Source organism: Aspergillus mulundensis (genome assembly GCF_003369625.1).
Source record: "Aspergillus mulundensis strain DSM 5745 chromosome Unknown scaffold_0, whole genome shotgun sequence".
Taxonomy (NCBI): Eukaryota; Fungi; Ascomycota; class Eurotiomycetes; order Eurotiales; family Aspergillaceae; genus Aspergillus; species Aspergillus mulundensis.
Window position 1 is genome coordinate 593,978 of NW_020797888.1, and position 16,504 is coordinate 610,481.

Here is a 16,504-nt window from a genome sequence, read left to right on the forward strand (position 1 = left end):
CAGGCAGAGAACTGGGTACTTACGGCTTTGAGATTGTCTGTTTGGATAGCGGTTAGTTGGATATGAGGTTGTGGAGAGACGTTGTACTTTGTAGAAAACGCGTGGTGGGGAAGTTCCGTCGACGTCATTTTCGAGTGCTTAACAATAATGCATTTCTCATACTACGTGATCTATTGATTTCCATACTGTAACCAATGTACATAATGCGATTAAATCCGCGCATTATCATCCTTGGGCTTTCCATAATCATCAAGCGCATCGCTCTTCTCGTCCAATCCAGCCCACTTGGGCTTTCCATCGGGAATATCCATTGTGCGAGCAGAGTAGAAGATGTGCATCCTGCGATAACAAAGTTAGCATTGCAGCCACTCATTTATCACGGCCAAGTGATTAGAGGTACCTTGACTCGAACGTCCGCCTCCATGTGTCGTGATCCGTCCCCGACACTTCATAGTCAATCAACTCCGGGAAAATCAAGCAGACATTCCGCCCTTCGTCCATGATCGGGCTGCGACAGTGCTCGCATGCCACCTTTGTGGGTAGCTGGTAGTCCCTCGACTTGTCTTGGGAGGAGTAGAATGACAAGCCCTCGGTGCCTTTGGTGAACTGGAGGTCGGATTTATGGAAGACTGCGCACCACTGGAACGGAGCGCCTGCAGACGCCAACAGGTTAGTTTCAGGCTGGCCAATATCACCAACAACTCAGCTCGACGTACCATGCGTCACTTGGCAACCCCGACAGTGGCAGTACTTTGCGTTAAGCGGTTCCTGGCGGTTGATCTTATACGTGACCTGGCCGCAATTGCAGCTTGCACGCCATTTGACGGGACCGAATTCCTCGTCTGACCGGATCTTGTATGGGGGTCGGTCCTTGAAGCCGGGATCCTTCTCAGTCATTGCGGGCTTGTAAAGAGGTTGGGAGTAGCTGAGAGGTCGAGCGTTGAGTCCGGAGCAGCGAAGTGGGAGAGTGTTGAGTATCCTCGACGAGTTCGATAGAAGCCGGTTATGTAGCATGAGGAGCTGAAGAGTCAATCCGAATGTCTTGCTCCGAGAGAATTGTTTCTGCCAATCTTTATACTCCGTCGACTGCGTCCAGATGTAGACTCGCATGAGCGATTGGTGATGTCATGGCGGTTTTGTTTGGCGGGATGCATTCCGAATAGCCTCAGATTTGATGATTCGGGATGACAGCACCATCTGAAGTTTGGCATGGACGATGAAAGAGGTTGTAGAATGTCCAGTGATGCATGGTTGTAGATGGTGTTGAGCACGTGCGGACCTTGGTGGCTTCAGCCTCAGGGCTCAGGAGAGCAGCATTGCCCTGCCTAGCCTAGTCTACACTGCTACAGAATATCCTTAGAACATAAAGAAGCGCTCGACGAAGCAGCAGCTGCGGGTTTGCTGGACCGACCGTTTTCGACGCTTGGCATCATCACGCGGCGCCTCTTTGTCTTGTCATCCGCGATGATTCGCAGTTCTAAATATGGCCAGCGCAGACGCAGCCAATGATGGAGGCCTGCAGCCACAGGCCCAGGAGGACCGAGAAACGACACCAACAAAGGATGTGAGACGGACGAGTGCAGGCGTGAAGGATACGATCTTCGGACAATTATTGGGACAACCGCGACAATTGGGACTGACTGTCACGGAGTATAAGAGACGCGGGCCTCCTCCAGATCGCCTTTCGCTTAGTTGGCCCCCGCTCCATCCTTCATTTATTTCCGGCATTTGCCAGTTCGTCTCATCTATCAGCCACTTTTACGTTTTGCCCTTCAGTCAATCAGTCAATCTACTGCGAACCGGACCCTTGGACCCTTGATATACCGATGTCCTCGCCGCCAGCATGGGATTACTGAGCCGACTTCGCGGGCGTTCCAAGAGCCAGAGCCGTGCGGGGAACGCCGCCAGTTACGACCTCCGCATGAACGGCGATGTCCCTCCTTTGCCGTCCTGGTTGGGCGACCTCACCAAACAGCTGCCGGACCCGGTTCTTGCCCGGATCTTCTCCTTCGTCTGCCCCCATGCTGCCGACAATTCCTACGATACCTCCGAGGAGTCCATGACCGAGGATGGCTGCATGCTCTGCGACATGCGCGATCTGGCGCACTGCGCGCTGGTTTCCCGCCGCTGGTACCCTATCGCTCGGTCTCTACTGTACGTTCGCCCCCACTATACATGGACACCACTAACAACCGCAGTTACTCGCACGTACGCATTGACGCCGTCCACTACTGCGAACTAGAAGAGATCCTCGCCGCGAAGCGCAAGCGGCGCTCCCGCTTCGACCGCAATGCGGTCCCCATCGATCCCCCACAAGTGCGCCTCTCCCTCTTCATGCGCACCGTCCGTCTCTCGCGCGACCTTGGAAATCAAGTCCTCTCCCTGCGCATGCCCTACATGATGCGCGAAGCCAACAAGGCCGAGATCGCGCGCACCATCTCCGTACTCCCGAACCTGCGCTACGTCGACCTGCCCTCGGGCATCTACACCGACGACCCAAACTGCCTAACCCTCAAACAAGAGCTCATGGCCCGGTGCCCAGACTTGCGGCGCATGACCTACCGCTCCGGCGCAGAGGGGTCCTTCGCACAGCTTCCCGACTCCCAGCTCTGGGGTAACCTCGAGATCCTAGAACTCCAGAATCTCCAGATCGAGCCATCGACACTCCGCCTCTCCCTCGCTTCATTCCCATACCTTAAAACCCTCACAATCGACAATACGCCCTACCTCGACGACTCCATCTTCACCTCGGACCCAGGCCAGCTCCCGCCCTTTCCGCCCATCCAACGCCTTACCCTCCGCAACACCCCAGCAATCACAACATCAGGCCTAACATCATTCCTCTCACACCCACTTCCTAGACAGAGCCTCCTCCACCTAACCCTCTCCTCAACGGGCATAGCCCCCGCAACCTTACACCAAATCCTCGCGCACGCACCCAGCCTGCAAGGCCTCGAAATAACTCAAGAAGTAACCCGCTCTTTCCCACCCGAAAAAACACCCCCATTAGCATCAAACTCCCTCCGCCTTCTACACTACGAAATAACCTCGCCACCAGGCACCTACGGTGTCCCACCCAAGGCAGCGAGCTACTACACTTACCTCATCTCAACGCTCATGTCCAATTCCCTCCCCGCATTGGCAGACCTGTACGTCCGCGACGCAGATTTCCCAGAGGCGCTGCTTATAGCCCCGCCTCCACGACTGTACGGGGGAGGCGAGTCCGGTCCGCAGTTCATGGGTGGAGGCCTTGCAAGACCCTTGAATGTATACAGTAAAGGTCTCGATGAGCTAGAGTGGAACTTCACTCCGTATGAGCCGCTCGGCCCGTCAACCGGTGGGAGGAGGGATAGCGTGACGAGGCCGGTGAGTTTGCACGGGGCGTCGCTTAGTCGGAGTTGGGGCGGGGATGCGAGGAAGAGTGTGCTTGTGGGCAATGGGTTCGGTGGGTTTCTGGCTGTGCCTGTTGATGATGGGAGGCCCAAGAGCAGTGGTGGGTTTAGGAGAGATAGTCGGGGGGATTTATGGCGGTAGTGTTTGTTTTCTTTCTATCTTTCTTTTCTTATGGACTAGGAGTTGTTGATTATGGTTCTGGATGTGATATGCATATATTTGTTTCATATTGTTTGACACATGAATACCACTTGATTATGGAGAGAGTAGAGTATATGCTGGTCTTTATTTACCAAAGAGATTCATATAGAGTGATCAAAAGATAGATTGAGTTTGCAGCAGCCCTAACTCGCGCCGCCTGTCCTCTAACAAAAACTAAGCCTAAACGTACAATCTAGCAGGCAACATCATTTCAACAATACCAATGAGTCGGGGCCAAGACACCGCTGCTGAAATCACCATCCAAAGGGTCATCCCAACCGGGCCTCCACGCTAGGAAGTCGATCCTGAACTCTTCAATCTCCTCTAATATGAACAACGGGAACCGCCCATCGAAGTGATTTCGTTCCCTCACCTGACGAACTACCTTGTCCGCGTGGTACGTAACAACCCTTTTCAAAAGCGCATCTTTCCTTTTGATTGTCTTATACACTTCACGCACGAACCGCGGGAAGACAGTGGGGAATGATGTCCTCTGTAGGACACTAACAATCTTCGACGCAGAGAGATATACGAGCCCCCGTATGAGAAGGGAACGGGCCATTATGTGCACTTGAAGGTGTAGGGAAAGCTCACAGCAATCCAACCGGTCTAGATTGCGAGGTAATGAGTCTCTGCTTATTTTCCCGTATTCATATAGAAAGCATAGCACAGGTTCATATTCATACCTATAGGGTCAGCGGACACCGTCTGCCCCGCCGCTGTGAACCGGCTGGGAAAGCCATAGCCTAAACAAAACTGGTAGTCACAAGTATAGAAGTATTGAATCGCCATGCGGACAACGAGCGGATGACATTTGACCTTGACTCTGCAGAAGCGCTACAAAACAATTAGAATCCGACAACGCGAACGTAAGAAGAATATGGCATGGCAAAGATGTTGTACTTTTCTGTCAGACTTGTCCCGCACGATATCTCTGATGATCGGTGACTGGGCGCAGACAATCGCTCTATGGCAGGGAAATTATCTGTCCCGGCACTTGATGATCAAGTCATAGAAGTCGGCGTTATCGGGTTCTTGTAGGAATCTGAAAAGAAAGCGTCCACGGTCAGATAAACAAACGTATTGAAAGAGTATTAGGGGCGAGCTCACTTGGTGAGGTTGTGCGCCAATTCTTTCCGACGAAGAGTTATGGAACCGCCCGTCCAGAGGGCGAGATCCTCGTGTGCTTGGAAGTCTTCTGCTTCGTCATGATTTTGGATTTCTAGTTGTCCATCGGTGTCTTCCTGCATCGTAGACATAGTGACGGGCAAGTGGCATTTAAGATTGTGTGTGAGTGCGACAGGTGATGGACTAAACGTGCCGAGATGACGGCTGGGGTTTGCGGTATAGATGAACGGCAAAGGAGAGAATAGATTGGGTGCGCGTTGTGTGAAACAAGTCCGGAGACAACGTTGCGGGGATGGATACTGTAAGTCTCCTGGAATGGGAAGGAGTGCTATTAGAGCACCCCTGGGCGAGCTCCTTCCGGATGAAGATCGTTGACGTTCAGATTTATGTATACCTAACGCTAGTATACACCATTATTTGATTATAAGTCTTGCTGCCTCCCGCCATTGGCAGTTCTATCGTGATACATGTCTATCGTGAGTCATTAGTCGTGCAGGTCACCCCTGGGAGCTGTCCAGGGAACCGTGATGCTATGAAGTACTTCGTGCCTCCAAACAGGCACAATCAAACCCCAAAGTCTCTATGAAGCAAAGGGTAAAGATCAAGTTATGAGCAGACTCAGTTGCCCAGAATAAGGGCTCGCGCTTGTTTTGGGTCAGTTCCGAGGATGCTGATGAGGTACTCAATGCTGAGCGAAATCAGTGATTGAACATTCGGAAGCATATGGTAAACTAATACTCACCTAGCCTCAGATGCAAGCCTCCGTTTTTCAGCCTGGAAGTCTTTCTGACAAGTTTCCCACAGAGCCTCTCGCTTATCGGGAAGCACAGTCTTGATGCGGAGCTTGAACGTTGCGCTCACTGGCCGATGATCTGACGCTCGAACCTCATGGCGTCGATACTCGAGTTGCTTGACCCTGCCTAATCCTCTGTACAGGACCCGGTCACACCAAGCGGGTGATCGCTTTTTGTCACTGGAATCGTATTCGTCCGTGCCCACATCATACTTGTATGTCGGAGCGAAAGTAATTGGCGCTTCTTGGAACGCCCTCAGCCGGAAACCTGGATTTTTACGTCTTGACGCATTGAGTTGATCGCGTTCCAGCAGCTTCGTGAGATTGTTATTTCGTATGTCCTCAATGATCACATGCCGCGGCACCGAGTCGATACGGTAATTGAGGTCTCCATTCAGGACGCAGATCTCATGGTCCATGATCATTGAGCCATCCCCACCACTGACAAAGTGGTTCAGCCGAGATGTCAAGCTTGTCTCCACAGGTAGCGACTCGGTCTCAAGAATGGCGGCGATGTCGTTGTTGCGGTGCGTGGTTTGCGTCTGTCCTGCTGCTAGATGGCAGTTCACAAAGCAGAGGGAGCTGTCGTCCAGAACAAAGCGGAAAACAAGAGCACCCTGTAGATTTAGTTTCGTGGTTCCCCGTAGAGCCTTGGGAAACCTACCTTATTACCGTGCAATCCTCCCATACCCCGTTTTATTTCAGCAGCACTAACATCCTTGATCTTCGGCCGTTCTTTGTGCTTGACGAATATACACGTAAAAAGACCAATCAAGTTCGCACTATGCAGGAGCACATAGGACTCCTCGAGCGGCATACAATCGTTGATACAGCGCGTCAAGTGCTCCATCCACACACGGTACTGACGACTCATATGCTCTTTCTCGCCGCTTTCCTTCTTCTTGCTTCCCAGAAGCAAACTCTCTGTAAATAGTTAGCGTCCGATCTCCCGATTGAAATACCGAGAACGTACTGGCTGTTATTTTCTTGTTTTCGAGGTCGACTAGCTCCTGGAAGCCGAATACTAGAATCTCTGGCGGATTCTCCGGACGGATCGCATCTTGGATAAAGGTAGACGTGCGCACACTACCGGGGGTAGAAGCACCGGCGTTCCAGGTCATAATCACTGCACTAATCTCGCGGAAGCTGCAAAACTCCACGTCTCTCTTCTGCATCTGGATTTCTACACCACTGTTAGCTAGTCAAACGTACCGGGGGCAATGGAACCTACCTAGCCAATCGTCTTCGAGCATCCCATCCCAGAGACGGATGCAATTGTCCGTCCCGAGAGAGGTAACTTGCAGCCGATTCATCGTCCAGACGCTGCTTGAATCGAGTAGGAACCCGCATACAGGGCTGGAATGTGCGCACCAATCCTTCAAGACAGTCCAGGGATTTGTACTTGTATCATACACGTAGATCATGCCGGTCTTGTAGGCGGCCCATAGGTTGTCGCCCACAATGCCCAAGCAGTTGATTTTGTATACACTGACGTTTACCACGCTGAGACAGGCATAATTGCTTGCGGAGTAGACAGTAACTTTGCCATCGGCATGACCCAGATACACTCGACCGCCACCTCGCGTGGTATAGGCGCCAGAGGTAACTTCTCCCGTATGATGCGAACCCAGCGGCTTCTTCAGGACTCTGAAGGAAACGTCGTCGGGGACATTCGGTCGGTAAATATGTACTTCTTTTCCCGTAGCCAGCCAAAGTGTGTCTCCAACGACCATGGAGAAGGTATGACCTCTTGCGACCCTATCGTAAGGGTTGTGGTAGCTATATTGTAGATTCGGGACCCCCGTTTCATCTGGTGGCCACACTAGCAACCTGCCTTCATCGTCAAGAGTCCACATGTCTTTCTTATGTCGCAGGATCTTGATAACTTCCCGTCGCGACGGGTACGACCGCGATGCCACGATAGATCCAGAGAAAATATCGATTTCGTGGAGCTCCCCGGCATTGGTGCCGATCCAGACACGCTGGCCCTCATCCTCAAGCCCATTGCCGGGTTTGAAGGCCAGCGATAGACTTTTGACCGTTTCACCATGACTCAGACTCATTATCTGCTCACCTGTCGTAAGGTCCCAGACGCGTGTTATATAGCCGGTGGTGCAGACATGTTTCCCACACACGTCCATCAGCCGAGTATCGTAGCGCGTATTAATCTCTCTAGGGCCAGATCTCAGAATTGGTGGCCGCCGGTTCGTATTCGAGGCGTCTGGATAATCGGTACGTGATGGCGGCTCGTCAGACAGTGGTTCTTCTTCGCTCAAGACAGGGCGGGAAGCTGATTGTGGGGGCGCTAGCTTGTTTTCTCGAGAAAATGACGGCTGACGCTGGATTTTAGGTGTCGGAATTGGGTCGGTTCTTGGAGCGGGTCGAGAGGGCGCAGGATGCTCGACAGTCGAGGCTTGCCTTGAAGGAGACCTACCGCTTCGTCGGGTCGTTGATGGGTGCCGTGGTGGAAGGCCCGGTCGCGCATGAGGGCTGTCGCTCCTCTGATTCAATCGTGCAGATAGTGGCGCGCTTAAAGGGGGAGCTTGTGCAGAAGGTCCCCTAGGAGGGATCTGTACCGTCAATGGCTTTGATTGCCACGGAGGTTCAGGAGCCGGAGAGCGCCGCGAAGCTGACGAGGCCCTAGGGGCTGGTGAATATTCTACGGGACCAGGTGATCTCTCCATTGACCGCCGCGTTGGCATATCAACGGCAGACAGAGGTGGAGACTGCCGCTGAGGGGGCCGTCGTGCTGGTTGTACTGGTACTGTACCCGTAGGTCGGCTCGGCGGTGTCTTTTCTGGGCTGCCCGGCGGCGTACTGAAAGGCGATACATGCTCCTGTGACGACGCTTGTGGTGCAAGAGAGGCGCTCGAATCGTGAAACGATAGGGATGCGGGTTTGGCCGGAATCTTAGGTTTCGTTGCTCGGTTGAGAGGAGGCAAGGTAGGACTTGCGCCATTCGATCCTACAGAGGTCGATAACCTCGGGGACAGTCCGGATGGCCGATCCGTTGCCGTGGATATCACATTGTTGGGGGTGGTCGGACGACTGGACGACGATTTCCCAGACGAAAGGTGCAGTGATTCCCGCGAGGCATTGGGCGGACTGCGAGCGAAACGAGTACCATCTCCACGAGCGCCATCGGTACTAAACCCACGTGGCGGAGAACGGGGAGAGTCTACCGTCAAGGTAGGTGCCAGTTGCGGTGACGAGTGGAAGACCATCGACATCGGCCTATTCTGTCGCCTTCCAGGTGATATCCCCGGAGATCCACCATTTCGCCGGGCAACACCGTTCGTATAATCATTCCGTTGACCATTTGGTGTATCGGCCCCAGAAACCCAAGGGGACGGACGAGGTAGGTCCAAAGAGGCTCGCGATGAGCGGAGATCGTCGCCTAGCTCCGGGGCCTTGAGCAGGTAGGAATCGCGGGTACCGTTTGGGACCGCGGACGGGGAACGACGATGCGAGAGGTTCTCGAAGTGGGAAAGAAGTGAGGATACGGGTCTCTAAAGAGCGGGCTTGGTTAGTCCTTGTACCTCGTATATCGTGGCGGATGACGTACGATGGGGGCGCTATCCGTAGCGTCTTTGCCCTTGTCGTTTCCCTCCATGACGACAAATCCGGAGCGAGGATCGGTCGGGAAGCTTGATCATAGGCTCTCGGTCACGGCTAATTGCAATATCCAGTCCGAAGTGCAGCAGCGTTCAATGAAAAGGAATACCGAGCAGATGCGCGGAGGGTATGGAGTTGCCTGGCCACGGTCTGTTTGCCAAGCTCGATGTAAGGAGTTTGACGCGGAGAACAGGTGGGCGAGGATTGAGGAGAGATGCAAGGTTAAATAGAGGTAAAGAGCTGCGGACAAGAGTCCAAGAAGATTAAAGGCGCAGATGAAACGAGGCTTAGAGGTGAGTACGTAGTTTAGCCTGGAGGGGGAGAAAGAAGTGGCAGGAAGCGGACCTGGAGTGGGGGATGCGCTGCGGACTACGAACACGCGAACAGGAGGAGAAAAAGGAGTCGGCAGAGCATAAGACAACAGAGCTACTGGGTCCAAATTTCGAGGCAGCAAGAAAGAAGCAACATCATCTGGGCGGCCCGTCTGATTATTGGCGACTATTGAGGTTCAGTGACCGTCGAGTCGCGTGGATTGGATTATTTTTAGTTTTGGTTTCCGCCTGAAGAACCGCATTTCTCCAGACTGTCGACGGTATCCCCGACCCAGACCGGACTGTTCGTGGTGCAGTCTCCTTCCCCTCCATCCCGTGGCCTTTGCTCCTTTTCGTCGCATATTAGAGTTGCCCCTCCCTTGTCATTATGTGGTGAGTTCCCTGGCACTCTTTTCAACCCTAATGCTAATCCAACCGCAGTAAACACATTCTCAACGCCCAAGTGGCCATCCGATCCCCATGCTGTGCGTATACAGAGACCCGAGTCCGTGAAACAAGCCGCAAGCCCAACTTACAGTCGTCTTCTCAGGCCGCAAATGGTTCGACTGCGCCGAATGCCACCATGAACAAGAGTCCCACCCCCTTCAGAAAACAACCGACATGGTACACCACCTTTTCCCCCTATATGCATATACGATAGACAGGCAGGACAATGGCTAAGATGGACAGACATTTGCCTGCAAAAAGTGCAAGAAGTGCTTTCGCAAGGACGCGGGAGAGTTTGAAGAGAGGTACGCGGCAATGTCCGGTTTAGGGACTTAAAGTCTAATAATATTTGCAGCGACGAGTACTGTCCCCATTGCGATAACCACTTTGTCCTCGACGCCGTTACCCCACAAGCGTCATTACAAGTGGAGGGTGATGATGTGCGAATAAACTCAAAGTACGAAAGGCCCCTCGTGCTGAAGCAAATGATATGCGCTGATCGAAAAATAGAATGCTCAAGGACGACCGTGTGCGCGGAGATCAAGAACGCTCTATCTTCAGCGCCAAAGATGCTGCGGAACGTCTAGGATAGACAAGCGTCATATAGATTACGATAATTCACGACTTTTACGCCTCCGACGCTTCCATAGCACCGCGGAAGCGAACAGAATATCCGACATAGACCTTCAAGAGCGGTTCCATGATCGTAAATGTTTCGTTTCTACATGGATTTCCAGAGACTGAACGATCAAATCATTATCCTTAGGTTAAAGTAGCCCACATAACCCTTCTAATCACATAACCACACCAGCCTACTGAGCCTCGCTGGACTCCCCGCCGCCGGACCGTGTTAGGATAGCCGCCGTAGTAGTGCCGGTGCGGGTCTTCTTCTTGGCTGCCTCCTCCTGCTTCTCCGTCTCTATGCTCTTAACGTAAGATTCTATCTGGTCATCCGGCAGCATCTCAATCGTTTTGCCGGGTGACATAATGGCAACTTCGATGTTCTTGGCGCCAGTCTGCACCACTTCCAGCAGCGACTTGATCGTAAGCTGGATAGTTTGCTCTCGGTCCATCTCATCCTGGTGGTTACGCTCAAGGAACTCGCGCACGGTCTTGCTGGAACGGCCTATGGCATTCGCTTTCCTGTACAACGCCCCAGTCAGTTACCATCCTCGAATTCCACAACCAATAGGTATGACGTACCAGGCAGAATAGATACCCGAAGGTTCCGTCTGGTATAGCCTAGGTGTCTGGTCGTTCGGATCGAATCCGACAACGAGAGTACTGATACCGAAGGGCCGGACACCTCCGCTCTGCGTGTACCGCTGCTGCACACTAGCAATGTATTTGGTGATGTATTCGATGCTGACGGGGTCTTCGACGGTCAAGCGGTGCGACTGAGCTTCTAACCGGGCCTTGTCGATAAGAATCCGAGCGTCGGCGTTTAGGCCAGCAAAGGCGAGAATGGCGTGGTTGTCCAGGACAGCGATCTTCGATGGTGTGATACGGGTATCTTGGAGTTTCAGAGCGGACCGCTTCTCGCATCCTAACACAACGATGTCCTTTCCTTTTACACCGACGGCACATGTACCTATAGTTTTGAGCATATGGTCAACATGGGAGATCTTGCTAGACCGCGGCCCAAACTTACCTCTCTTGACAGCCTCCATAGCATATTCCACCTGGAAGACGTGCCCATCAGGGCTTGAGATTGTCAGCTAACAGTACTGCGAGCTGAAGAAGAAGTAACCGCCTACCTGAAAACTGCATCGTTGTGTTAGCTTTGTGTCCTAGATCAACGAAGCACATAACAGAGGGATCCAAGCTATCTTACCTGAAAGAGCTCGGTCGTATCCGGACATGATGAGCGGTCAGTATGGCTAGGAACCGTGGGTAATTCAGTGAATAAGGAGCGTGAGTCTATGCGGTACAAGGCGTCGCAAGGAGATACAATGCGTGGGGGAAAGGGCGTGAGATGCTGGAATGAGAGGTCCAGCTTGGGCGATGACAGATGGGAGGTGAACGCGAGTCCCGCGGTTGCCTCAGAGCTCAATGCCAAGAGGCGGCTAACTGGCCAGCCCAGTCCCACAGCTACTCCGTACAACATCTCAGTTCAATGTCGCTTCAGACATTATTTCAAGGCAGATTTGTCTTTTGATGTAGGTAAATAGGAGTCTAGCTAGGTCTCAGGTGAGATTCATGGCCATAATAGCCATAATAGCCATAAATTGCATGCGCTTTCGATATCATAGAACAGAGTCAACCAGGGTCGCGAGGAGGATTTACCCAGTACAGTAATATACCTAGGAATGAACAAACAGAGCAGCTTAAACAAAATCTTAGATGATTCTGTACATGATGTTCGCTAAATAGTATCTTGAGGTGTAGTATGCAGAGATGACCACACATTGACTTTTCACAAACAATACATGAAAGACAGGATAAGAAGAGATACAAATAAAAGGTTGAGATTATAAACAAAGCAACCTCGCGGTTCTCACAATTCCCGATCCGTGTGCCGCGCATGTCCCAAAGCTGTCATTGCTGGATCAAAAGGAATACCCCAACACCCCCAACAGTCCGTTCCATGTATCCCATCCGTGATCAATACCGTAATTCTCCAAAAAGTCCTGTTGCCGAAGAGCGCAGAGATGAGTTCGGAAAAGCAAAAACAAAACCAATATCTAGAATGCAATATCATGCTTGAGGAGACCGCGTCAGGGCGCGCGGGTATGTAATAAGGTCTCGGGGAGCCCTGAGGGGCCTCAAGCCTGAAAATGGACAGGCAATGCTCATGTCGACGGAAAAGAGCCAAAACAGCGATGATCGCGCCAAACCGGGGAATCGAGGGACAGCCACCAGCACCCACCTGCCGGGACCATCGTCTATACCTTGGAACATCGCTTTCAAATCATAAGACCAAGCACATACCGAAAAACAGTCGAATGAAGTTGAGACAGATGACAGAAGAAATGACGATAAAAAACAGTGATCAAAGGGGGCAAAATGATGACACGCTACCTGCCTGCTCCTCCCAACCTGATGCACCAGAACTGCAGAACCCGTATACAAACACGCATCAATAAACGTGCACCAACATACCGGCATCTCCATATTGACAAATAAACAAATAAGTGCAGACAATAAGTATCATCCGTCAATTGAGCAGAAAGCAATGGTTTATGCAGGGGACTTGCTAGCACCAGCACCATTTCGGCGAGAGTGAGCATCATCCGATACCGTCAAGCCTCCCAGACCAGAAGACAGGAAGGCGAAAGGGTCGTTTGAGCCATCATTCCCGTAGAAGTTTCCGTTTGAGGCGCTGGTGGACGATGTGTGGTCTGCACCAGTAAACGCTGCCTGGGTAGCCGGGTTGGCGAAGGAAGCAGCGGCATGAGAGGGGTTCGCGGAGCCATAGGCAGGGGTCATCTGTCCCATCGGCGGGTAGCCACCTGGTCCGCTTGCCAGGGCAGAAGGCAATCCATAGTTGGTAGGAGGTCCTCCGAAAGGCTGGTTGAAACCGCCGAATCCGGCACCGGTGGAAGCGAATGGACCAGGTGCTGGGGTGCTGCTCATGGAGCTGTGGCCGAAGTTGGACGGAGGGTCCATGGGAGAGGGAAATGCTGAATCGGCAACGACGGCGGCTCCTGATCGAGGAGCACCGCAGCGCAAGCAGTTGATGTTCTTAGCGAAGTTATGGTAACCGCAGCCCTCGGAGCCACATTTCCAGTCACCCGCACGGAATGGGACCACTCCACCGTTGCCGCCACGAGAGTGACCCATTCCGTGGCCGTGGCCGCCGACGTGAGGGGGCATCATGGGGGGTGGACCATAGCCGTAGCCGTATCCCATGGCGTCGTTTTGGGCGACGTGCGCAGGGTACGAGCATCGGAAACATGCTGTGCGACGTTGGAAGTTGGAGAAGCCACAGGAGGGGCAGTTCCAGTCGCCGGGTCGAGGACGGTTCTTAGACGGAGGGAAGGGGGTTAGGATCTCAGTCGCTCGGTCAAGAACACGGCTAGAGGATGGCGAGACCTCAATGGCCTTCTCGTTGAGAGCACGGCCGTTCATGCAGAGGCTCTCGGCAGCCTGTTAAGGGGTCAGATTGGAACAAGACGACAGTAGACACATGACAGGAACATACCTCCTCATGGGATGAAAAGACTGCGAAGCCAGTGCCAGTCGGCTTATGTTGGTCGGGAGTACGGAGAGTCCAGAAAGCGATCGGGCGACCGCCAAACTGGGTGAACCAGCTCTCCAATTCTGACTGGGTAGTGTCGTGAGGCAGACCGCTCAAGTGAAGCACCTTGCTACGTTCCGCCAAGAAAGCACGAACATCCGCCCGTGCATCCATTGGCCGAGTAAGAATCTCCGGGTGCTCATGCGGGGGTTGGGACTTTCGAATCAGCCCACGGAGAACGCGGGCCAATGTCACAGCCTCGTCCATAGCCCGACGGGGAGAAGCAGGAGCCAAGGCCTGAAGGTGGAAAGGAAGGTTGTGCTTGATCGGGGCCGAGGACTGAACGGGTTCGACTTCGAGGGCGGCACAGATGTTGGAGAGGGAGCTGGGACCGAAGGGAAGGGATTCGGGGTGGTGGGTTTGCCATCTCTGATACTCGGTGCGAAGGTCGAAAGTCCGCGAGTGTTGTAGGTACGCGGGAAGGACAACCGCTTTGTCTCGAGCCTCACGGGGCAATTGGACACGGAGGTCCCACGAATCCAACGTCACAAAGGCAAATTCCAGTTTCCTATCCAAGAGGTGTTCCTGGGCGAAGGCGTCGAAGCGGTTGATAGCATCGCGGAAGCTGCCTGCTGAGCGGACGTGCTCCCAGGTCAGCGTCGTCAGGCTCGCTTTCCCTGACTGTCAGCCATTGCAGCAACAAGCCGGTATATAAGAAGGAAACGGTGATAAAAGGAAAGGGGCTGGATTGGTGTCTGGGCGTAGAGCCGCTTCTAGAGTGTACTTACTGCAAAGCGGCGTGATCGGAGTGTTGACGGGCTTGACAAGGACACTCTCCCGGTGCAACTAAGAAGCGAAATCCCGGTCAGCGGCATGCACCAGAGTTGGAGTGAGGAATGTCGGTCGGCAGGATCCCGGCCAAGCATACGAGAATCGAAACAGAAAAGAGGGGCAGGGCTTGATGCAGGAAGGGAATCGCTGCGTACCTCCTCGCAGGTTTTGGTATCCAACAAGATCCACCCCAACTCGATCACCTCTGCAGAGTCCTTGGTGACGTAGACGCCATGCTCATCGCAGGTAGTAGCCACATGGACGACGATGTAGCGGTCCAGCTTGGGCGTGGGAGCTGATACGGAGGCCATCGCTCACGGTCTCGACGCTGGCTCTGGATGCCAAAGGCGCAGAGCAGGGGCTCGGGGGACGGAAGGGGGGAGGAGGGAGAAAAATCGTGCCTCTGCGAGTGGGAGCAGAAGACACAGATTCACGACCAGAAGGAAAAAGAGAGTCGTGAATCAAGCAACAAAAAACATACAGCGAAAGGAAGAGAAAGCGAGAGGAGGAGAGGAGTGGGAGAGGAAAAGGATGGGGAAGAAAAAGAATAGTCGCCCAGTCAAGCTGGACTCTTGGTGGAGCGTCGAGATTAAAAAGAACAGGGTCGGGTCTGAGGGGAACAAGTTAACCACTGCAACTGTTCTGGTCTAGTACCATAGCGTGCCCATTATAGCTACGAAATCAATTCCCTCGATGAGTCCAGCTGCCTCTTCATTGGATTTTACGAGTGATCCCATCTACCCAGACATCATCAACCGTACGTTGCTGCCGAGCCGCTTATTACAGTCCTTGACCAAGTTACCCAGCTGTATCGAATAGAGGAACGACATCTCAGACATTCTAATTCTAAGCACGCAATCCATTGGATCGATAGGGCTGCAAACCAGCTGTTACAAAGGTACTTGAGGTGTCGACGGTATCGGAACTCTTTGTATCGTATCTCCGGTGTACCCATTGGCCTCAACATGACCTCAGAACCTCACTGGCCCCCTCCCGGGCTAAACCCGATATGAATCAGGAGAGCAAAGCAGCTGTCGGTATCTACTTTCAATGTCGTTCTCTGCAAATACTTGGTATCTCCGGAGTATTTCCAAGCATTCAGGCAGGCGATTTGGAGACTAGGAATTAGAACGGAAGCCTCGCATCCGAGTGCTAAGAGTCTCCACATGCGGTCTTGCCCGCTTTGATGTTTAATAATAATGCCGCCGGACTTGACTCGTGTAATAAGGGAATAAGGCTGACTGGCACCGATTCGAGCTCACCTTGCTCTGTCCTGAGGGCTTCAAAAGCACTTGCTATCAGAGAGACCAACCTTCAATATCCCGGAACGTAAGAAAGATTGAATGGTCGGTCAACTGTTGATACCACGCGATAGCCCGGATGCTGAGGCTAAACGCTAGCCTCTTCTGGTCTGGAGGTAGCTGTCAGTCTGGAATAACTCCGCCAAGAGATGAGCTAGACTATGATAGCCTGTGTACCCGGACTGCTCGAATGGGGAGGTGATACGACAGTTTAATAAGCATATACAGAGCATCTTCGATCGTAACCAAAGAATCGAATAGGTACATTGCAACCGAACATAAAATCATATCCATTTCCTTACCG

General features: G+C 52.8%; 6 protein-coding genes across 6 annotated transcripts; 2 read left to right on the plus strand and 4 right to left on the minus strand.

Annotated features, from left to right (window-relative positions):
* Positions 1-209: 209 nt before the first annotated feature.
* On the minus strand, positions 210-897 carry DSM5745_00182 (GFA family protein; the record flags this gene model as incomplete). Its single annotated transcript, XM_026742198.1, has 3 exons — positions 210-339; positions 401-653; positions 717-897. 3 exons carry the CDS (start codon positions 895-897, stop codon positions 210-212), a joined length of 564 nt encoding a protein of 187 aa, XP_026608043.1.
* Positions 898-1,843: 946 nt separating this feature from the next.
* DSM5745_00183 (F-box domain protein) lies at positions 1,844-3,534 on the plus strand (the record flags this gene model as incomplete). The annotated part of the gene is made up of 2 exons (XM_026742199.1): positions 1,844-2,154; positions 2,199-3,534. 2 exons carry the CDS (start codon positions 1,844-1,846, stop codon positions 3,532-3,534), a joined length of 1,647 nt encoding a protein of 548 aa, XP_026608044.1.
* A 1,806-nt stretch (positions 3,535-5,340) lies between these two features.
* On the minus strand, positions 5,341-9,128 carry DSM5745_00184 (putative inositol polyphosphate phosphatase; the record flags this gene model as incomplete). Its single annotated transcript, XM_026742200.1, has 6 exons — positions 5,341-5,410; positions 5,465-6,132; positions 6,180-6,439; positions 6,489-6,698; positions 6,747-9,024; positions 9,081-9,128. The coding sequence occupies 6 exons, from the start codon at positions 9,126-9,128 to the stop codon at positions 5,341-5,343; spliced, it is 3,534 nt and encodes a 1,177-aa protein (XP_026608045.1).
* Positions 9,129-9,829: 701 nt separating this feature from the next.
* On the plus strand, positions 9,830-10,480 carry DSM5745_00185 (CHY zinc finger protein; the record flags this gene model as incomplete). The annotated part of the gene is made up of 6 exons (XM_026742201.1): positions 9,830-9,834; positions 9,883-9,926; positions 9,992-10,065; positions 10,132-10,193; positions 10,244-10,345; positions 10,399-10,480. The coding sequence occupies 6 exons, from the start codon at positions 9,830-9,832 to the stop codon at positions 10,478-10,480; spliced, it is 369 nt and encodes a 122-aa protein (XP_026608046.1).
* A 220-nt stretch (positions 10,481-10,700) lies between these two features.
* pre6 (proteasome core particle subunit alpha 4) lies at positions 10,701-11,750 on the minus strand (the record flags this gene model as incomplete). Its single annotated transcript, XM_026742202.1, has 5 exons — positions 10,701-11,031; positions 11,092-11,479; positions 11,540-11,592; positions 11,646-11,652; positions 11,723-11,750. The coding sequence occupies 5 exons, from the start codon at positions 11,748-11,750 to the stop codon at positions 10,701-10,703; spliced, it is 807 nt and encodes a 268-aa protein (XP_026608047.1).
* Positions 11,751-13,068: 1,318 nt separating this feature from the next.
* On the minus strand, positions 13,069-15,210 carry DSM5745_00187 (putative RNA binding protein (Arp); the record flags this gene model as incomplete). The annotated part of the gene is made up of 4 exons (XM_026742203.1): positions 13,069-13,977; positions 14,033-14,745; positions 14,857-14,914; positions 15,055-15,210. The coding sequence occupies 4 exons, from the start codon at positions 15,208-15,210 to the stop codon at positions 13,069-13,071; spliced, it is 1,836 nt and encodes a 611-aa protein (XP_026608048.1).
* Between the last annotated feature and the right edge of the window lie 1,294 nt (positions 15,211-16,504).